At 35.7% G+C, this 23,570-nt stretch overlaps 1 protein-coding gene across 7 annotated transcripts in view; it reads right to left on the bottom strand.

Annotated features, from left to right (window-relative positions):
- DOP1A (DOP1 leucine zipper like protein A) overlaps positions 1 to 23,570 on the bottom strand; it is a 108,725-nt gene that overhangs the window by 25,322 nt on the left and 59,833 nt on the right. For 5 of the 7 annotated variants that reach the window (XM_035698089.2, XM_049092299.1, XM_035698091.2 and 2 more), the window contains exons 11-23: positions 22,156 to 22,275; positions 19,994 to 20,108; positions 19,601 to 19,630; positions 19,019 to 19,252; positions 13,235 to 13,856; positions 12,302 to 12,576; positions 10,921 to 11,073; positions 8,671 to 8,771; positions 6,999 to 7,258; positions 3,312 to 5,301; positions 2,365 to 2,476; positions 2,080 to 2,262; positions 427 to 552 (exon numbers count right to left, since the gene is read on the bottom strand). In XM_035698089.2, the coding sequence (XP_035553982.2) occupies positions 427 to 552; positions 2,080 to 2,262; positions 2,365 to 2,476; positions 3,312 to 5,301; positions 6,999 to 7,258; positions 8,671 to 8,771; positions 10,921 to 11,073; positions 12,302 to 12,576; positions 13,235 to 13,856; positions 19,019 to 19,252; positions 19,601 to 19,630; positions 19,994 to 20,108; positions 22,156 to 22,275 (4,321 nt within the window). The remainder of the gene's footprint in view (positions 1 to 426; positions 553 to 2,079; positions 2,263 to 2,364; positions 2,477 to 3,311; positions 5,302 to 6,998; positions 7,259 to 8,670; positions 8,772 to 10,920; positions 11,074 to 12,301; positions 12,577 to 13,234; positions 13,857 to 19,018; positions 19,253 to 19,600; positions 19,631 to 19,993; positions 20,109 to 22,155; positions 22,276 to 23,570) is intronic. The other 2 variants (XM_035698092.2, XM_049092301.1) reach the window with 1 other exon arrangement.

Below are 23,570 nucleotides of genomic sequence, written 5' to 3'. Positions count from 1 at the left end.
CTAAATGACTAACATTTAAAAAGTACACTGGGTGGCTCAGTGGTTGAGCCTCTGCCTTCAGGCTCAGGGCGTGATCCCAGGATGGGAGGTGGGGGGGTGGGGGCTGAGTCTCCCTCTGCCAATGCCTATGCCTTTCTCTGTGTCTCTCATAAATAAATAAATAAAATCTTAAAAAACACATTATGTTAACTTTTCTATTTCAAATATAGTTACCATCATACTAATTTCTTTTTCTTGCATAAAATGCTTTTTATTTAAGACATTTAGGCAATGAATACATTATCTAAACCTGTAGAAAAACTACTGTTTTCTATTCCCCATCCCATCCCAGCCCCACTGCAACTAATGGAGAGTTGAAAACTAGCATGTTCTCACCAAATGCTTACCAAATGAAACAACAACAGTAACAAATAGTTAAATAGATACCTTAGTCCTGGTGGTGGTTTTGTTCTGTCTTCTTTCATTCCATACAAATGCAATAGCAGCCATAAAGTGAACACCGTGATTCATTGAAATTGGGCCCAATAATTCAAGGATTTGCTGTCTCAAGTTCTAAAACAATTTAAACAAATGACAAGTTAATTAAAACTTATGACACATTAATAACTAGACTGTACTTCTAGTTTTTTTAAAAAATAATATATAGCACTTTCATGTTTTGCTACCGAAATAACAGTAGAGGAAACTTTAATAGTGTTAAGAGAGGCAATCATGGTTATTTTAACTGGAAAAGAAAAAAAACCCCAAACCCTATAAAATGACAACTGCCAATCAGCCAGATGCAAGAGTCTATATGACAATAAGAAAACGTATCAATGAAATTCAATTACATTAGTAGATTCCTTTAAAAAGGAAAGGGGGTGTTTTATATTTAAGTGAAATTACACAACAGAAAAGCATATTTAATCTAAACATAAGTACTTAGTAAAAATTTTTGAGTTTCTGCCCTTCCTCTTCCCTCAATTTCAGTTGTTCTCCCATTATTGCATATCTAGGGAGTCAGGTCTACAAGTAAGATTAGGTAACTGAGGGATATCAATTCAACAACTTGACATTGCAGAACATGCTTTCAAATATAATTTTCCTCTAAGTATGAAGGAAAAACTTGGAAAATGCCAGTGTAAGAAAAAAACTTAAAAACTCAACCATTAATCATATTATACTGAGATAGTCATTATTAGCACACTAATTTCTTCTGCATATCATTTTTATATAACTATAAATACAAGATTTGTTCATTTATATAACATCCTTATTTCACTACAGTTTTACACATTTTCCATCCACTAAGATTTCTTCAAAACTGCAATTATTAATAACTCTGTAATGTAACATTAAAAGGATAATTTATTTAACCATTTTTCTTATTTACTGTTTAGGATCTCTCTTTCTGCCACTAAATAAGGCTATAATGATATATACATGTATATATATATTCACATAATTTTGATTACCTTAGAATTCATTACTCAAGTAGATTACTAGGTCACAGACTACAAAACTTTAAAGCTCTCTGTGCATATTGCTAAATTGTTTTCTAGGAGGGTTTTGCATATTAAAATGTCAACTTAAAACAACCTAAAGAAAGGGAATAAAATTATGTATGAATGAACCTCAAAAACATTTTGTCACATGAAAGAAACCAGATACAAAAGACCAAATAACACATGATTCCATTTATTAAAAATGTCCAGAAAAAGCAAATGTATATGCAGAAAAAACAGATTAGTGGTTGAATGGAGTTAGCGAGGGGAACAGGGTGTGACTGCAAATGGGTACCAGGACTCTTTTTGTGGTGGTGGACATATTCAAAGACTGTGGTGACAGTTTCACAACTCTGGGAATGTACTAGAAAAAAAAAATCATTGTATATACTTATAAATGCATGAATTATGTGATACATCATTTCTCAATGAGACAGTTAAAATTATTTGAGAACTAATTATTCAATTCACATAGCGTGCCATAAATTCTACTTAAATTATTCACAAATTCTGAATAAAATCTTTAGGAAAGTCCCAGAAAAAACTCTTTTGAGTTTTTTGTGACTATACACAGAGGAAGTGTGAATTGACTAACCTTAGTGGCTCCAAGATTAATAGTGGTAACAGATGCAGAAGCAGCAACAGCGATCTTTTCTGAAGAATCAGCCTGATGCAGGATGCTCCAAAGCAATGTCACAGAGGACATGATCATATGAAGAATCGAGAGGATTCCACTGCGGGCTTCAAACAAGTGTTTTTGGTCTACGTTGACCAAAAGCTATCAAAGTTGGGGGTAAAAATACATACCAATTACCGAGGTTTACAAATGGGTGTTAAACCTCTGTCTTTTCAAAGGTGTCAAATATTCATGCAGTCTTACTTGGTGATACTGAGTAGTAGGATCCAATAAGCAGTAATGGATAATGGCTGTGATCCCTTCTAAAAGAGTAAGAATCATATCTGGTGGAATGATTGATGCCATCCACAGAGGTCTGAAATAAAATGCATTCATTTGAACACAAGTTCTGTGAAAGAAGTGTTCATGTTTTATCAATAGTAAATGTCTAGTATGTGCTAGGCACATAGTAGGTGCTCAATAAATATTACATGAAAAAATGACTAAGAGTACACATTAGAAGTTTTTATATCCTAATATCTAAAACAAGTGAGTTGTACTAGAGTTCTTTTTGGCTAAAGAATTCAATATATATATAGCCAGTAAATATCTAGCAACTACATAATAGCAGGTGATCAATATTGATGATACAGGCAGTTTTCTCATATTTTACAATATTCAATACAAATTTAGCTAAGTTTATACAGGACATAAAGCAGACACTTGTCTATTAAACACTTGGCTAATTTCTGACAGATTAATTGAGCATGGGGATACAGGTGGAAGACATCACTAAACTATAAAAATTGGAAACAAAAAATCAGATGGGAAAACAGTTATTTTTAATTATTTTTAGTGTGATATTAATTTCCACTAAGATAACTTATCAAATAAAACTAGGGAAACCCTTTGCTTGGCTTTGTATTACTTTTGCCAGCTCAGTCAAGAAGAACATCAAAATTAATTTCAACTCTTAGAGGAGAAAAAAGGCCTGTTTAAATACTCCTCTTTTCCATTTTGGATTTCTTTTACTAATACTCTCCCTCAAGCTGAATTTCCTCCTTTGTGAAAATAACATACTATTTATAACCTTGTACTATTTGTAACTGATAACCACTAATTTATTTACTCAAATTGTAACTGATTTTCTGGACAATTATGTAGTCATGATGTGAAAAATGTCAGTGATAAAGTTAAAAATCAACCCTTACCTACTATCGGACAATCCTGTCTCGTATTTGTACTGCTGGATTAAATTATCTAAATTTCGGCAAAGCTGTAGTGTCACAGAAACAACCACTCTCTGCAGAACTTTTCCCATGTAAGGAAGAGTAGATGTGATTAAACCAATCCACTGTGGGTGCATCTTACAGGCACAGTGTTGATGCAAAGCTCGTATCACTGCACAGAGAAACATGCCTTGACATGTAATTGGCTGAGCATGGAGATACTGAAGAGAAGTCATGGGCTGATGGGGATTAATGTGTTCCAGATCAGATACAACAAAATCAAAACCTGTTTCATTCTCTTCGGGGACAGTCATTACTCGGTGTTCTAGAACAATGAGCTTCTGAAGCACTTTAAGAAGCTGTGACTGGAGTGTACTGCCATTGTCAAATTCGTCTTCTGAGAAATTGATAAGGCTATCTTCTGAGAAACCTTCTTCCACGGCAACCATGTTCTTACCTGCCATTTTCTCACTATGCCATTTCTGTGCACTAAAGATAGATGACAGCAAACAGTGAAGAATCACTTTCTGAACTTTGCACTTAGATAACATATCAGAGATAAAACTAGGGAAACCCTTTGCTGAGCTTTCTATTACTTTTGCCAGCTCAGTAAAGAGAAGCGTCAAAATTTCTATGCTCATCATCTGCATGTTTCGATTGCCTATTAAGTCTTGTGCAGTGACCTTGACATGAGTTGGGTAATGACTACGCATGTAATACAAGCAGAGGGAAATGAGAATTTCTATGTACATAGAACTCCGGAAGTTATGATTTGAGTCTACTGGAATGTGACTATAAAAGTCTTTGCCCATGACAGAAATCCGGTGTCTGGCCAAGAGATTCTGAAGCAGAGACAACTGAGGGGTATACGCATTATTTACACTAGTGGTTGAAATGGCATTTACAAAAGTAATAGGGTTAGTTTTCAAGATGGCTTTGATAGCAGAGAAAGCATACAGAGTCCTTGATGAATCATACAACTGGAGATACAGAAGCACATGCTGATAGAGCGGATGGATGTTGAAATTGGGAGATTTCCGTGATCCTGGAGAACCCATGTCACTCTCAATTTCAGAAATTTCTCCCTCTCCACAGCTGTACCAGTTCTCTAAATCTAGACCGTCGCTGAAGAACACACTGGTTTGTTTGAGTTTTTCATTTGAAGTTTTTTTCTTATCATCATCCTTTTTTCTGGCAAGTTTTACTTTAGGTTTTGCTCCTGGTTGTTTACCTGACTCCTTAACGATGGTTTCTTTCTCAGAGACTTTTTCTGATAATTTTTCTTTGAAGCTGAACTGGATACTACTGTGACTCCTCTGTCTAGATTTGGTTTCTATGGAAGCAACATTAGAGTCCTGGAGAGCCTGTGTGGTTCCTGAAATACAAGGTGAGGAACTATTTCTGGAGATTCCATTTGCCACACACTCAGGGCCTCCTTCCGCAGACACAGACAGAAATGGAGAACCATCATTACTCAGCAAAGCACTCTGGCTCTGCTGAGCAGACTGATCATCAGTTTTAAGTGCCTCCTCACCCAGACCTACATCACTGTGCTTTGGGGGAATAGCTTCCATTTCTAACTGGGACGTGACTGATGCAGATTCTGCTTCGAGGCCACTTACAACTTTACATATCAGGTCAAACACTACCTGCTGAACATCATCATCAGGGGAGCAGGCATTTGGCATTTGGGAATCTTCCTGGACATTCGCATTTTCAGGATCGACATCATAACTCAAGTTGTCCCCAGCAGAGGACTGTGAGCATCCAGAGTCAGAACTCTGGAGAACTTCTATCTGCTGGTCTGGAAGGTCAAAATCAGATACAACCATTGGAATTGTCTCGCTGCTGGTACTTAGAAGGGAAAGTCTGTCACTCAATGGATTAACAGTGAGACTAAAGTTCTCTATTTCGTCCATGGTAAGCGGCTTTTCACCATTTCCTTTAGATGCAATGAGTTGTACTTGGCTTACTGGCATAGGAGAAAAACAGTACAGAAGGAAAATTATAAAACATATTAAAATAATTGAAATGTAGACTGAACTCAAGATTTTTACTCATTACCTTCATCAGCTATTTATACTTCCCTACTAAAATTATATTTTACTTTTACTATTTTAGATCCTTTAAGTTAGAAAATTTTGTAGATGACTAGTAACTAGAATTTAGTAAAGACAATTCAACAATAGAATGTCTATTAATTGAATTAAACAGAACACATTTAAAACAGAAACAATATAAAAATTTTCCCTTTTCCCCAAATAAGGTATCATTTTTACTGCAGTTCAAAATTTTAGTTTTTTTCCCTCTTTGTGTGATATTTCCTTTAGTTACGCTATTTCTAAGAATTCAAATAGTTTGGTAGTTGATTATACATATATATGTAAAATATATATTATATACAAATAATATGTATTTATATATTATATATAAATTATATATAATATATATGATCTCCTTGATTTCAATACAACTCAGTATTTATGAATTATCTAGTATGCCTAAACCTGGAGATAATGGGGGTGAGAGAAGGAAAAAACATCACTGCTCTCTAGAGAGTTTGAACTTAGGAGAGGATCACAAACATATTCATCGCCTTCTGTACCTTTTAGGGGGCATACTAAGCTGTTGGCATTCTTTCACCTAGAGCAGAAGGCTTCCTTTCATAGGAGTAGAAAATGTTATAAAGCTCAGGGAAAGCATAGTGCCCCTACAGGTAAGGAAGCTGATCTCATGGCAAGGGGAGAATTCAGCAGTTAGGCAGGAACTGGAGCGGGGAAAGCGCTAACACAAAGAAGTTGGGGTGACAGGCAGGGTGGAACATGCCCCAGGCAGACTCAGAATAAGTGGTGGAAAAGCAGGTGGAGAAAGGAAACAAGGCTTGTAGAAACACACTAAATAGGAAGTAGAAGCACAATGGCTCAGTCACAGGTTTACTACTCAGCAGCCATGGAACTGTGAGAAAGCCACTGCCCTCTCAGCATCAGCTATCTGCTCAGGAAAATGACCTTTTTAATCACTGACCACACAGGGTTACTTGTTAAGATACAAATGATGTATGTGGGCATCGTTAGTCTCCGAAGTGTAATAGACTAATCTAATCTATGCAGCCATATGTTATAGATGGCATCACTTGACCATTTGTAAAGTGTGAACCTCAAGTGGTAATACTGATTACTTAACAAACACTAGGATATGCCAGTCCGCACTAAACATGTCACAGGACAATGTCTGATGTACACAATAAAGCCTGGAAAGGTGGGTCCTACTACTACTATTTCACAGATGAGGAAAATGATTCATGAAATATAAATGTGCACTATAGGATTATACATTCCCAATGAAATATCTCCCCAGCCTTGAATGATCAAAATTGCTAATTAAATTATAAAGGCATTTTCATCAAAATTGAAGACTGTCTTTGACCAGAGTTGTGCTGACTCCTCCCTTGAAAGAGTCAACTGATAAAGAGAGACAAGTCCTCTTAAGGTTATCACTGACGGAGTATGTTCTGACAGGGCCCACAATGAGGATTGCTGGCACATGTGGAGGGGAGAAAAAGCCCATGGGGAACACCTTACTGTTGCCAATCACCACCATGTTCACCTCTCACTTTATTTTAATAATTTAATTTTAAATAAAGCTGTCCTACTTCCATGTGATATTCACCATTGCTGCAGGCAAAATTTTGCATAAAATGCTTGTCGCTTTCTTCTCCGGGATAATAGGGAGCCTTATTCCAATAACGTTCTGCTTGTACACGCTGCACTGACACCCTCTGGGTTTTGGGATGAAGCAGGAGCAACAGTAATGGTTCCAAAACTCTTGCAATATCATGTCTTTGTAGCACTTGGTTCAGCCAGGCTTGTCCCACAGAGCTAGTAGAACCATCGAGGCTATTCAGGCTATCTAACATGATGAACAGTGACCTACAATGAACACCAATAATTAAAGCAACAGAACATCAACTTTAATCTTAACACTAATTTTTCTTAAATCAGTATTATTTAAGTCTTACTATTTTGAATTAACTTTTAAAAAGTAATCATACTTCAGGATAACTGGTGACCATAGCACTTTAATCATCTTAATCCCTACAGTTTCAGTAGATATGAGAAAGGAGAAAATGGTCTTTCTCTCTTTTCTTATACACTTTTTTTTTTTTATTTCACAAGCATACATTACCTTTATAAGATAGATACTAAAGAATAGGAAAAAAACCTCTTAGTCTTGTTTCAGCAACATATTCCTGGCTCATATCACCAAATACTAAACTCCCTGCAAGTCAGCACTTCTTACATGCTCTTCTGTACCCAATCTCTTTACCAAATCAAACTTAAGTGCTTAAGTCAAGGAAAGACCTTCTGTGAAAGGTACGGAGATGTGTTTTGGAATCAGAAAACCCAAGATTCAAATGTGGGCTATCCACTCGACCTCATGTGTGGTCTTGGGCAAGCTGCTTAATTTCTCTGGTCCTTCAGTGCCTCATTTGTATGATGAGAAAAGGGAGTTGTCAAATAGAGATGGCATTTATAAAGTACCTAAGCCAAGCACCTCGTTCATTGTACTGGTTCAACAGCAGATCATTTAAAAATGGTGATGCTATGGAAAAAGTAGTGCTCAGTAAAGCGCACATCTGGTCCTGAGCTGGGGCTATAAGCATAGTAGGAGAGTCAGATCTATGGCCTCCTCCAGGAGACCTGCTGGTGAGACTCCTATTCCAGTGCCAATATCTGAATCTACCATATAATAGCCTCTCCTTGGAAGTTAATGCGAATCTTATATTTGGGGTATGAGGCATCTTAAGTGGTCTAGATAGACAAGTAGCAAAACCACTCTTAGGTAGCTACAGGTTCTCTGAATCCACGTAAGTGGTCTGTCAGTATTTTAGCAACAGATTTATTATGTCCAGTTCAGGCAGAAGACTGAATATAACTGTTGGAGAAGCAGATACATAATTAACTGTTTAAATGAAACTTCACTGTGAATATAGACTCAAAAAGGCTGTATTCATTGCTGCATCCCTGACACCTAGAATGGTGCCTGGCACATAGTAGGGTCTTGATGAATAGTCATCTAGTGAAAGAAAGGGGCTCTGGGTGCTTCAATGCCATACATTTTAATATAGCTTAGATTAAAAAAAACAATTTATAAGTTTTCTTTATAAAATCTGTAAGTTAAAAATAAATAAATAAATAAATAAATAATAAATAGATAAATTAATAAATAAATAAAACAAAATCTGTAAGTTATTTTCTACCCCTGCCAAACTAGGCAGAGGATTCAATAAAAGAGACATTGAGATATCTGACTGCAAATCCAAATATCAAATGCAACAAACCTGTCAAAAGAACGCGCAAAGGATGATGACTTATTTATATGGAGATCCCTTGTGAGATGCCAAAGAACTGCGAACTTTGCATGTGCTTCCATCCTTATTTTCTGAGGAGGAAGATGGGAGATTAAATTATTTTATTCTCCTTTGAAGATATTAAGGGATTTTAATAAATGAAAGTAGTAATTTACGAGGCAGTATTAGGTTCAATGTTCATAGTACTCAACACACAACACAATAAATTGTTTTTATGAAAGTAGAAACATAAAAGAGACTTAAATGTATACAGATATATTAAACCTGAAGGATCATCTCATGTTATCTCATAAATCATTAGTATTTAGTTTAGACTAGGTAACCAGTTTTCTAGATTACAACAGGATGGAAAGAACTAAGAACGCACAGTATAGGATGCACTTTCCTTCTTATTTTAATATACATACTTAGTAGTCAAAATTTATTACACTATACAGTTTATTTTTGGTCCCAGGAATTACATAATAATCTCAAATGAATGTGTCATTACTTATAAAGCTGGTTTATTAGATTAAAAAATTTAAACACCTAAAAAATTATGTAAGAAAAACATTATATCGCTTTGAAATTATCTTGAAAACATTAAGTGATATAATAATAATGGACAAAATAACGGAAAAATATTCAGAAAGATAAGCATTTGGTCTAGATAATGAACATGAATTAATGTAAATCAGGTAGGAATTGTGAAGTTATCTAGATTTTTTAGTCTTCCTTCAACATTTGTGGAATCCCTCGAGTAAACGCCCTCCAGCATCAGGGACTGAAAACTGTCTAAACTGCGGGTGATCAGTTAGAGGACTTTCTTTTTTTTCTATGGGCCTAATAAATGCTTTTCTTTTCTTTCTTTTTTTTTTTAATAAATGCTTTTCCTATGAAGCCTGTGTTTGTACATCAACAAATACAAACACATAAAAAAAGAAAAGTAACAGTATTTTAATTTTTTCATGGATGTATACCTTTATTCAGAACTTAGTATTTCTTTAAAAATATCACACAAGTAAACAGTTATATAATTTGTCCTAGATTTATATTTAATATAAACAAATTAAATGCAAGCCTTTATCAAACCTTTTATTCCTAAATAATTTTAAAAGAATGTGTTGAAGCAGACATAGAATTTTAATAAACTTTATTCCTCTTTTTTTTTTATTGGAGTTCAATTTGCCAACATATAGCATAACACCCAGTCTCATCCCGCCAAGTGCCTCCCTCAGTGCCCACCACCCAACTTATTCCTCTTATTCCTTCATTTGCCACTTCCCTTCTTGCCAAAAGCTTCATTTACTCAACACAATGCCTTTTTCTTTTTAATGGCCCATTCAAACTCACTAGCGTTTACAGTACTTAAAAATTAAGGTGATGCACTGCTAAGAGCTGTTTAATAAAATCTTTGATTGACGTTACAGAGTAGGCATGGGAAGACCACACTTCATTAAACTGCCCTGAAGGGATGTCTGGGTGGCTCAGCAGTTGGGCGTCTGCCTTTGGCTCAGGGAGTGATCTGGGAGTCCTGGGATCAAGTCCCACATCAGGCTCCCTGCACGGAGCCTGCTTCTCTCTCTGCCTGTACCTCTGCCTCTCTCTCTGTGTGTCTCTCATGAATAAATAAATAAAATCTAAAAACAAAACCCTGCCCTGAAGAGGTCAACCAGAATGATAGCTCTGGCTTCTTCTCAGGAGCACCTATAATTCTATTACTTTTACTCTTACTGACTTATGGATCATTTCATATACATTAGGATACAAAATCCTTATTTTGAATATGTATTATAATGCAAATAATATCTCATATATTAGCATTCTGTGGCTTATAAATGTAACTTCATACACACATCACTTCATTTCACATACATTAGTTAATGCAGCCATACTTCCAAAACAAGGCTATTGATTCCTCCTTAAGTAATCCAAGAACTTGGCCCAGCAACAACTTGAATCACTGCTATCCACAACTGATGTCCTAAACTAAGAAATAAACCCAGTATTTGATTATGGGTTACTTGATTTCTCCTATTACTGATGCTTTTGTAAAGAACTTTCTTCTAAAGAGAACAGAAGAAATTTGTTTTAAAGACATGAAGATCACTCTGAATGAATTTATATAATCTCTAATCAGATATTAGCTATAATAGTTTTGGTAAAGTTTCTTTAATTTACCTTTTGGTATAATGGGAGTGGGGGAGGTGAGGGAGGGACAAGATAAAAAAAAGAATTTACCTTATCTTTATGGGTTAACTGCTGACTTATAACATCCTCACAGATGCTAGAAGAAGGAACCAAGTTATGTAATTGATAAAACAGTTCCACACTTTTCTGATGGTGCTGAGGTGTCCTATCTCCCAGCTGATCCCACAATGTTAAAGCTACATGCTATAGAAAAAGATGTAAAAGTGACAATGTTACGACACCATAAATTAAAACTTATTTAACAAGCATTTCCTGTTATGTACAAGCCTCTGAATACCAGACCTTGAAGGTCTTCAACATTCATTTATGCCACAAGGATGAAGTGTAGCTTTCCATGTGCTCACTTTTTGGTCATCCAGGCCATTAGAACCTCTTATGATAGATCTTTAATGATGAATTTTTATTTTTTAAGGTCCCTTCCTAATGATATTTATTTTAAACATCAAACATGTAAATACTTTCTACAGGTACCAGAGAGAACCCCATTTCACTACCTTTAATGACATTTAGTAAAGTATTGCTAGAATACGTAGCCTTAGGAGGATACAAATCCCACATTGAATATAATTTAATATTTATGGTTATATGTTACAAAATTAAATATAATTCATAGTTCAAATATCCAAATTACTTAAGATACATAAAATATAGGTTGTATGTATTTCAGAGTTACACATGTTAACATAGTACTTGATGATCTATGATAGCATTAACAAAAAATGTAACCGTTTTTAGGGTTTACCACCATAATGTTATTACAGAAAAACCAACTCTAAATCTAGTAGGAGAAATGATCTGGTGAGGCACAATGACTTGAAATGAGATAAAACTTTTAAAAAGCTTTATATACAAAGAATCTACCTACTTTAAGATGTAATATAATCCAATATACTTGATGTTCTTTCTATGTAGAAGATATCATCTGCACGGCTGTGATCAAAATAAAAAACTGTGCATTTTTTTGTGAATGGCATCATACACCACAGATGATAATCAGATAATAGAGAGTCAAAAAAAAAACACTTTTCCTGGAAGTTTTGGAGAGCTGAAATTATACTCTATGAAGAGTAAGTGTCATAACCCCACCATGTGGAAAATAAGTTTCACTGTATAAATGAACTTACTTCTTTTTTAGCTGTAGTTACTCAGCTCCATGGCTTTAGAGTATAGAGCCCTATTGCTTGCTTTCTCTAACCTCATCCTCAACTCCTCTCGTCCTTATCTTCTTCCTTCTCACAAAACTGGGGACAAGACTGGCCAAGTAGTATAGATTAAGTGTGGTATACATCTTTTTCTATATAGTAAAATATGAAGAGGTTTTTAATGAAGGCTGATTACCATCTTTAAAATCTCTGCTAAGCAAACTAGGTCAAGTACCATCTTAGTCATGTCCATATTTCTTAGAATTTACCTTGAAAAATTCAGTCTTCTCAGCTATGTATCTCAGATTGCCCGGAGTGAGGGGGGGTCTAATAACGACTGCTACTCTTCCCTGGTTTGGACTTAAGGGTTGTGCAGGCTCCACACTGTTGATGTTTTCCCCAGTGACCATGGCCACAGACTGAGTCAGTCCCACCAGGTCCATGACTAATGAAATAGCAACACTCTGCACACTGAAATCACTTGCGTAGCTGCAAGCATTCATCAGAGTCTGGAGCCACAGTGGAGGCTGCACATGCTCCCAGTCTGAAACAAAAGATGGAAGACAACACACTGCATCATGATAAACCTTTCACACAGACTCTCACTTCCAGGTTAATTTAAGAAAAAAACAAAGCACCTCTTCTTACTACCTTCTGGCCTTGATCTGTTAGAAAAACCATAATTCCATAATTTCTCACCTAGACTGGAGCTTTAAGAAAATAAAACAGCAACATGAATTTCATAAACTTTTTTGGTATGTAATTTTCTTTATGCCAAGTCATAAATCTATTTCCCTGTCCTGACACACAGTACATTAATCAATAAACATTATGTAGCACTCGCTGCATTTTGGGTGTGCCTATATAAAAAAATTAAATAATGCTAAACACTTAATAAAGGAAACCAATGGATTTAAATGTTACATTATGTTTCTCCAAAGGAGTTAATTTCCTTCTTAGCTTCTACTCATTTGCAAGCAAACAGTGAAAGACATCAAAATCACATTTTCCAATATAGCAATATATATCTCCCCATAAAGATAGTATTTCATTAAAAAAAATCTACAAATTAAAATAACACCTTAAAAAATTAACTGGCTAAAAAAAAAAATCCCAGTTTTAATATCTGAGTGCTTCTTAAAAAAAAAAAAGTGTGTTGTAAAAAATATTTAAATATATACATAAAACCAAGATGACCTTACCAGTCTCTGATTTTTCAGTATGTAAGTCTGAGGTATGGTTCCCCTCTGCAATGTAAACTGGGAAACTGGAGCACTCCAGGAAGAGCTGGCAGGCAGAAAAGAAGGCAGAAAGGTATTCTTTTGAAGTTTTGTGTTTACTTATGTTTCTCTCTTTTACATCTCCATGTGAATCCCTGTCCCATTTTGAAGTCTCTCCTTGCTCTCGACTGGGATCCCCCGGATGCTCTGTAGCCAAAGCCTGAGAAAAAGTGTTACCCTGAATGATGTAGAGATTGATAAGTCTGGTGAGAAACTGCTGGACGTACTCCAAGCAGCACTGCATTGCGGTTTTCTGGGCTGTCTTCCCACTTCGAGGTGCCGTCCCCTGAGTGACTATGGATGGGGGCTGGATGATGGTTTCTTCAGATCCCACAGTGGAGGCTGTTTCTGTCTCAGAGGATGTGCTACCAATGGGGATGGCAGCTGTCCTCTGCCCCTCACTCAGGTCTCTGTCAATGTCATCACTTCGGTCTGCTTGATACTGTATAAACTCAGTGAATCCACTCTCTGATGATCGACTACTTGGTGGATTTTCTCCATCTTCAAACACTTCACTAGGATTTTCGAGAGAAACTGATGATACCTGGTAGACATTAAAAAGAGCAAAGGCTAAGCAGTTAAATGTGTATATTAGAAATTAAAAATTAGAAATGGCCATGCTTTGAGAGATGTCAGTTGGATTAGATGATTTAAAACTTAATCTACATGTCTGTTTGAATCTCAGAACAATTTCTACAACTGATTCATAGGTCTATGATAATCAATAGGAAATACTCATGAGTCTAATAAATAGATTAATATAAACTCATTCGCTAAGTGTTTATTATTCACTACATACATAACATAAGGCTGGGTTCTTTTTGTTTTTTTTAAATTTTGCACACTGCTTTACCATCACTTTTAGTTTTTTTAATTTTTTATTTTTATATATTTATGATAGTCACACACAGAGAGAGAGAGAGAGAGAGGCAGAGGGAGAAGCAGGCTCCATGCGCCAGGAGCCCGACGTGGGATTTGATCCCGGGTCTCCAGGATCGCGCCCTGGGCCACAGGCAGGCACCAAACCTCTGCGCCACCCAGGGATCCCAAGGCTGGGTTCTTGAGGGCAAAATATGTATATGCACAAATCTCTATGATCTCTATATATCCTTATTTTCAAACAACTGACAATTTATTCAGTCTACTTCATGAAATCACTTTCCTAATGTCTAAACAATGCAAGGAATGAGAAATTTTAAAAATCAGAAATAAATTCTAATAGGTCATCTGTTCAGAAACCAGTTATGTGAAATTTCTGTATGAAATGTGTAAAGTACTATTTAAATGTTTGCCATCAATCTTACATTCTTTTGACAAACAGATGCTGAACCTACATTATATATACGCCAGACACTGTATTAGGTACTAGGAATAAAAGGAGTAAGTTTGAAATCTGAATAAGATAGAAAGACAATTAAAATTATCAACAAAACATGGACCAGCCACTGGAGTGGAGCTGGAATGCATTAACCATCCCCTTCCTACAAAGACAGGAGAAGTACAATCACTGAGCATATTTTCTGGCTTAGTTTAAGGAGACAAAAGTTGTACATATCATGCATTGCTTGGGGACCATGCCAAAGCATAAGCTGAACCTGAATAAGAGCACTTTTTAATCACTAAAAAGTGATCTTATTGAAGATTATTGAAGATACAAACTAAATGTTCTGCTGCTACAAAGCTGGGCCTCACACAGTGTTCCTTGCTTCAGTGAATGGCATCACCATTCATCAAATCAAAAGACAGAAACCTAGGGGTTCTTGGGATCTTCTCCACCTTACCTTCTCACTTTCCCTATAGCCACTTCAGAATAGTGGTTAAGGGTACTAGCCACGAATTAGCTAAGATTCTGACACTTACTAGTTTGGCAAGCTATTTAACCTATCTAAACAGTATCCTGATAAATATAATTGAGATACCAACAGTTCCTAATCTTACAGTTGCTGTGAGGATTAAGTAAAACAGTATATATAAAACGCATGGCTTAGTACCTGCCAGTTAGTAAACAATAAATGTCAGTGATCATTCATTACCCTTTCTAATCCATTAGTAGAGATTTTTCTCTCTTCAATATATGGCTAATCCATTTATTTCTCAGTCTTCATGTCCCCATCTTAATAGCATGTTACCACCACCTCTTGCCTGCACTACTGCAGGTCTCCCCACATCCATTTTGTTTCTGAGATCCAGGCTCCACACTGCAAGTAATTTATCTATTACATGCATCATGTTATATCACTTGCCTGTTACCCTATGTCTTCCCATTGCTTCTAAAATAAAGAATAAAAGCCCCAGCATGGTGAAAAAGGTTCTGTAGGAGCTGGCCCCTGCCTCCCAACCAGCAAAAATGGGTCAGGTAGTCAGGGACTGTGCCTACTTCACCAATGAATACACAAAGTGGGTATTGGATAAAGAGAGGCTGTCTGCTCTATTTCTTTCAAAGGTAAGCTACTGAGGGTCCAGGGAAGTTGAAAACAAAATCTGCCCAAGCTTACATAGCAAATAAGGTTAGCAGTTATTAGAAGAGCTTTGCTTAGATGATTCTGAACTTCATGGTATTTTTACTATTACTATAACAGAATGAGAACCTTCCATATCACACTGCCAAAGTTTAAAGGCAGCAATCAGAATTGAACTGTCAACATTTCTAATTTGAAAGGTTAAAACCATCTAAAATCCTGTAACACCTTTTTGAAAAGAAGCCTTATTTAAATGATACAACTGGGGATCCCTGGGTGGCGCAGCGGTTTGGCGCCTGCCTTTGGCCCAGGGCGCGATCCTGGAGACCCGGGATCGAATCCCACATCGGGCTCCCGGTGCATGGAGCCTGCTTCTCCCTCTGCCTGTGTCTCTGCCTCTCTCTCTCTCACTGTGTGCCTATCATAAATAAATTAAAAAAAATAATAATAATAATAATAAATGATACAACTGTCATTAGCTTATTATTGTAAAGTTATTTCTGTATTAATCTTTTTCATATAAGGATTATAAAACAATGGACATTACATTAATAGAATTCAAGCTATAAATTCAGTTAAACTTATATACATTTATTTAGTTGTATGGTCTATATTATATAACTGTTTCAGATTATTTTATAATAAAATATATTTCTGAAAAGAGAAAGAAATGACATGTTTTGGACATTTGGATATATATATCTAATATGATGACTTTTAAAAAATGTACTAAGTACATGGAGACAAAATTAGAGTAATGATTTTTTTAAAGAATCATTCCTTCACTTATACTTTAAAAAAAAAGAAAATACCCTCAGCTTTCAAATATAATAAATTTTAGACATTTCAGTGAAGATAATATCAGTGTGCTTTGGTAAAAGAAAAGGGAAGAACACATATAATCTGAGAATACAGAAGAGAACCAAAGAGAGAGGAGAGGGTAAAGCATACTTTCAAGTTAATACCCAATTATGAATGTATGTTCCCATTTACCTTAACCTATAACCATCAATAAGTGCCTCTAGATGTTTTCTATATAATAAATACATATTTGAATATGCTAATGAGAGTGCTGAAGTCCTCCCATTTTGAACTAATCTCATTCAAAAAACAGGGATGCCAGGATGTCTCAGCAGTTGGGGGCTCCTGCCTTTGGCTCATGACCCCTGGGATCCGGGGATTGAGTCCTGCATCAGACTCCATGCAAGGAGCATGCTTCTCCTGCTGCCTATGTCTCTACCTCTCTTTCTCAGTGTCTCTCATGAATAAATAAATAAATCTTAAAAAAAAAAAGAACAAAAAACAAAGTAGTTAGCAACTATTTTAGGTTTATTTCTAAGTACATCCTAGAGGCATAAATTAAGGAAATAGAACAAAATCAATTCTCCTAACAGAATCAGTATTATGTATCACATATAAATAATAAACAGGTAGGAACGAAAATAAGAGACTGGTTTTGGTTTATGTAAGATAATCCTGGGATATGTTTAAACTGAACATGGGTCAGGGACATTCTTTTCATATATGAAAAACAATACATTTAAAAAGTTCACTAAAAAAGTTTTTAAGATTGGGACACCTGAATTGCTCAGCGGTTGGGTGCCTGCCTTTGGCCCAGGTTGTGATCTCAGGGTCCTGGGATCAGGTCCCACGTCAGGCTTCCTGCATGGAGCCTGCTTCTCCCTCTGCCTGTGTCTCTGCCTCTCTCTCTCTCTCTCTCTCTGTCTGTGTCTCTCATGAATAAATAAATAAAATCTTAAAAAAAAAAAGTTTTAAGATTAATACTTGATGGGAAAGGTTATATTAGATGATCCTGATAAAATATTTTGCTAGCTGTAAAAAAATTTTAAAAAGCAACTGAAAAAAAAAAAAGGGCAACTATACAAACCCAGGATTTAGGTAATGAATCCCAAATAAGAGAAAATTTTAAATCTTTGTTTTTAAAATAGTGCCTAAATTCAATGGAATTATCTATGTGTTTTTTTCCATAGGTGCATCACAGTTGTTTTAAGTATGATACTATGGCCAGAAATTAAAATTACGTAATTCTATTTAAAATTAGAAAGCTGGCATTAAGAATCTGGAAGATTGGGATCCCTGGGTGGCGCAGCGGTTTGGCGCCTGCCTTTGGCCCAGGGCGCGATCCTGGAGACCCGGGATCGAATCCCACGTCGGGCTCCCGGTGCATGGAGCCTGCTTCTCCCTCTGCCTGTGTCTCTGCCTCTCTCTCTCTCTCTCTCTGTGACTGTCATAAATAAATAAAAATTAAAAAAAAAAAAAAAAAAAAAAAGAATCTGGAAGATTGAATCGAGCAGAAAGATTCTAGGTATCAAGAAGAGCACACACACAAAAATTTAGTGTATATGTGAAAAGGACCAGTACAGTTTAGACTATAAACCCGCTGTCCAGGGATCCGCTAAACCCCAGAGCGGTTTAGCGCCTGCCTTTGGCCCAGGGCGCGATCCTGGAGACCCGGGATTGAATCCCACGTCGGGCTCCCGGTGCATGGAGCCTGCTTCTCCCTCTGACTGTGTCTCTGCCTCTCTCTCTCTCTCTCTCTGTGTGACTATCATAAATAAATAAAATTAAAAATAAATAAATAAATAAAAAATAAACCTGCTGTCCAATATGGTAGCCACATGTGGCTACTAAGCTCTTCCAATATGGCTGATCTGGCAAAGGAACTAAATTTTTTTTTAATTAAAGTTCAAAAAAGTAATGTTTTAGTTATGATACAACTTTTACATAGGTTTAGAATAACTTGGTATGTGAATTTAGTTTTTTAAACGTACACTATAAAATTAAATACAGATCAATTATTTCTGATAAAAATTTTGCAATTCAATGCTGTAAATATAAAATGCATGCTGGAATTTTGAAGACTTAGTACAAAAAAGAAATGTAAAATACCTCATTTTTAAAATATTACATCAATTTTATATTGATTATATGCTAAAATAATATATTAGCTATATTGGGCTAAATAAAATATAATTAAATTATTTTCACCTGTTTCTGTTTTTTAATATGGCTACCAGAAAGTTAAAAATTACATATCTTGCTTAATTATATTTTTAGTGGAGGGCTGATATAGACAGCTAAATTGCCAAAAGCCTAAGAGATGGTCTACTGCCACAACAACTGAATCTAAAAAAAAAATTCAATAATATTTAAATGACTATATATAAACTAGTCTGCTTTGAAGAAATACAGTCGGTCTAATACCAAAAATAATAGCAAACCTTACCTTTTTGTCTTCCCATTCTTTGACTGAGTTGCTCTGCCCACTTGTAAATTGCAACACACCTCCAGAGCTGGCAGATAAGAGTGGAGGTTGAACCTTGCTAAGGATCTTTGAGCAGAGCCTGAGTGAATCTGTGAGTTCAGACAAGTGCAATGTCTGGAGATGGCTTGTCAGGGCAGAAATCATCCTGAGCAGCAACTGGGGCAAGTGTTCTGTCTGGATTTCAATGTAAGTCTCCTGAAGATGAAAAATGAAATGACAAAAGTTTATATATATATATATATATATATATGTATATATACATATATATATATCCATAAAATTCTATTATTTCATTTATTTTTAATGTACGTAACACAAAAGAAATAATTTTACTCATCTGTAATACTTTATATGTATCATGCTCTTAATTAACATTGTATGGCCATGTTATTACTGGCTTATAAAATTTCTATTCCCAAATTCTCAATTTAAGTACTTCAAGGTATATATTATAAAATAACCCCAGTTTTATCTGCTATATTACTGAAACTATAACAAAAGTGAATGCAATCAGTTCAAGACAAAACAGGCCAAATATCATACCTGACACAGCACCCTCATACTTCTAGTAGGCTTCAAAATGAGAAAGCAAAGAATGCAGGAGAGAAAAGGAGAAAAGATTTCCAACAGTCTTCATTTAACAGAAAGAATTATTAGTTAAATATAAATGCAGCATTAAACCACTATACATTAACATTTAGGATTTCAGTAACATGCAGTTGTGAAGTATATTCCATGTATTACATAAGACATATATATATCAGAGGACAAAACTTGGAAAAATTCATAGGAAAAAAAAGCTTTGCCAAAAGGGGAAAAAAAAATCAATTTAACATTGAAGAGAAAATTTATTGACAGATGAGGTCTATCTCCAAATGAAATATCTGAACTATGTTATTACGTTTCTTCAATACTTTTTTACCAAGGTGGTCTTACCAAAGAAACTATATCCAACAAAAAATCCACCAGTAAGCAGAAATTCGTTAGCTGTAACTCAGATGACTCACTACTATCTCCAGGCCCAATCTGAAGTCTGGCATGCAATGTTCTCCTAAAAGGACAAAATTCACTTTATTGAGTATACTACCAAGTGGTATGTATATTTATATCATACATACATCACGTTCTTTTTAATGAGAGTCAACACTGGGACACACACATTGATGTCCCTGTGAACATTTCCGTTCCCCTAGAACACTTAACTCTAAGTGAAAAATTTCCAAAGCAATATTCCTAGGCTTATAACTCTCCCTGGAATGCTCACCCTCTTCCAAGTGTTCTGGGTGGCTCTCACTCTTTTGGACTTATTTCCCATGGTTTCCACTACACATATCATCTCTAGTTAAAACGGATTGCTTGTTGCTTGATTTATAACCTTGGGGCTTTTTTTTTAATACCAACTTGTCCTCCTGATTCGCCATCTTCCCTCAAACTCATTCTTTCAAATTCAGAATGCATCCATCCTTCAAGGTCTGAGATCAAAAGGTGTCTCCACCAGGAAACCTCTTCTGACTCATTCCTCCAACAAACATTCACTTTAAATCATATTAGTCCTAGACCATATATTGCCCTACACTCTGAAGACGCAAAGAATATGACAGAGTCCCTAACAAGCAAGAAATAAAAGTGTATAGATAAATAAATGTAACAATATGGCAGTGCAGGAATTGATTCTGATGGGAGATTTAAGGGAGTCATAGAAGGGACGCCTGGGTGGCTCAGGAGGTTGAATGTCTGCCTTTGGCTCAAGACAAGATCTCACGGTCCTGGGATCGTGTCCTGCATCGGGCTCCCTGCGAGGAGCCTGCTTCTCTCTCTGCCTGTGTCTCTAATGAATAAATAAATAAAATCTTAAAAAAAAAAAAAAAGAAAGGAAAGCTATTGATCTCCCAGATGAGCTAAGGGGAAGAATGTTTTAGAAGAAATAGCACAAGTGAAGACTCAGCAGCAGGAGTGAAGGTTCAGTCAATCGATGTGTGTTCAGGGAATAGTACAGAAGGGCAAAGAAGAATGGATGAGTGTTTGTGAAGGTGGAAACCCAGGGCTAGGTGGCAAAAAGATACTCATTATTCTTCAACATTCCTACTACATTTTAATATATTAAGGCATCTGTAACCTTTTTTAAGAAGTCTGTTTATTTATTTATTTATGAGAAAGAAAGAGCACCAGCACAAGCGGGGGGGGGGGCGGGAGAGCAGAGGGAGAGGGAGAAGCAGACTATCTGCTGAGCAAGGAGCTTGACCTGGGCTTGATCCCAGGACCCTGTGATCATGACCTGGGCCTATGGCAGATGCTTCAATGACTAAGCCACCCAGGAGCCCCAACATATCTGTAACTTTTAATTTAATTCTAAGAATAAGCATGTGCATGTTTCACTTGTTCCCATTATAAGGTATTTGAAGACAGGGGCTGTCTATATTCCCAGGTGCTCATTATCTGTTGAATGAGTAAGCAAACAACTTTCTAAACCATTAAAGGGATTAATGTTTCATATTTTTAAAGACTTCTAATTCCAAGATTGTACATGCTTACTTTTTGACTACATGCTCCCAGGGCTTGAGAGGTTAATCTGGTTCTGAGAGGATTTTGTCTAGAATCCACAGATTCATTCCACTCAGGTTCACAGTATTCTTGGGTTTTCAGAGTTTTTATACTTTATGTCCTAAGAGGTAGAGGGCTTTTATCACTCACCAGTGACAAAATGGGCAAGCTCTAGGAGTTTAAAAACACAAGAATCTCCTAGGAATTTTTTGTTATTAAAAGTGGGAATCATTTTGGTAAAGTATACTGAGGCAGCAGCCACAAATTTGTTATTTTCTTAACAATGAAGAAAAACTGGATTACTATAAACTGGAGAGAGAAAATCTTTCAGCTATGTTGGTGACTAAATACCTTGTTTTCTAAACTCCTTTTCAACTTCAAAAGCATATGATCAATGGTTCTAAGTGACACGACAGAGCCAGATTATGGCTACTAAATAATTAATAGTTGTCAGTAGTAGTAGAATATATAAAAGAACATTCTTTTCGTTAGACTCAAAAACTTAAAATTGGCTTTGGATGCTACTAAATTAAAATGAATGAAACAGTTTAACATACCTACAACATTCTTCAAACCAACGTGCAACGTAATCCCACATATAGTAAGGCTCAAAGGAATTAAAAAGAAGGTTGGCAGTTTTAATCAGCTCTGCTGTTTTCTTATTTTCCCTTAATTTACTAAAAAAGGAAAAGAGAAACAAACAAAAACTAAGAAATATTAACATTTATTTTTTCAGAATTAAATTTGAGTACAATGTTGTTAGGACAGTACATATTCCTAGGTATTTGCTAGAACATTTGCTAGTGAGAAAATTGCAACAAATAATTTTAATATACTGACACTCTATTACTTTGTATGTGGTTACTTTTCCAAAGTCAGGTTTTCATAACTCAAATGTATGGATCAAGATCAGAAATGAGCCTTCGAGAAGAAAAAATAGCTGTGCTTCCAGCAAAAGAACAAGTTATTTTTGAACCCTGAGGACCTGTTATTTGGCACTACATTCTTTTATTTTCCTTGAAAATTATTATTCTTAGCTGAAAAACAAAATAATACCATAAATTGCCATTATTACTAAAATTCCATCAGGGAAAAAAAAAACTTATTTCAAGGGGGGGTCCTCTGGCCTATTAACCACCCACTTTCCTATCATCTCCTGCCACCTTTCCTAACAGCTAAAACAGTTGTTTTTATTTATAGTGCGGTACTATCAATAGCACAAAAGACTCACTGAGTATGCTATGGGGCAATATAGATTATCAGGCAGTGTAAAGAATGAAATCGGGTACCAGGGTAGTCAATATTAACTTCTCAAACAAAAAGTACAGGGATATTTATCAGAAATCAGAAACTGTCCTAAAATGTTTTATTTATTTTTTCCTTTTTTTTAAATTTTTTTTCCTAAAATGTTTTAATATGTAAAATTGTGTTTTAGGAAAGCCCAGGTTATCTCCAAAGCCTCACTGAAGAGACACAAATGGAATGCAAATTATGTAAAAGGAACTATAGTCTTGAAACCTTTGTTATAATGACAGATGAGACTTTATGGTTATGACATTGTCAACATGAATCTACCACCGAGTTAGAGAAAAGGATATGCTAATATTCCATGACTTTTCCCAGGCATTAAAAAAATACATATTTGTATATATACCTGAAAGAAGAAATAACCACAACTTGAAAAAAAAATGTTGAAATAACACCTGGTGCCCTTTGATTCATTTAACTCCAAGTTCAATCTTTTTCTGAACTGTGATTTGGTCTCCTGAGTGTGTTGAGTAACCAAGAGGCACAACCCCACCCAAACAACCAGGCCCAGTACCAAGCAAGGTACAATTTCCATTACTAACTGGCATGTGGCAGTTAATCTCCTTTGAGTTTGGAAAGTGTGAATAAACTCCCTGGAATCTTTATCTTCATAGTAACTGTTAAAACTTAGTATTCTAATGAGTTAGATTGAGAACCAACCCTG

Source organism: Canis lupus, chromosome 12 (genome assembly GCF_003254725.2).
Source record: "Canis lupus dingo isolate Sandy chromosome 12, ASM325472v2, whole genome shotgun sequence".
Classification (NCBI taxonomy): domain Eukaryota; kingdom Metazoa; phylum Chordata; class Mammalia; order Carnivora; family Canidae; genus Canis; species Canis lupus.
Note: the sequence above shows the minus strand (reverse complement) of the source record. Positions and strands in the feature narration are given on the sequence as shown.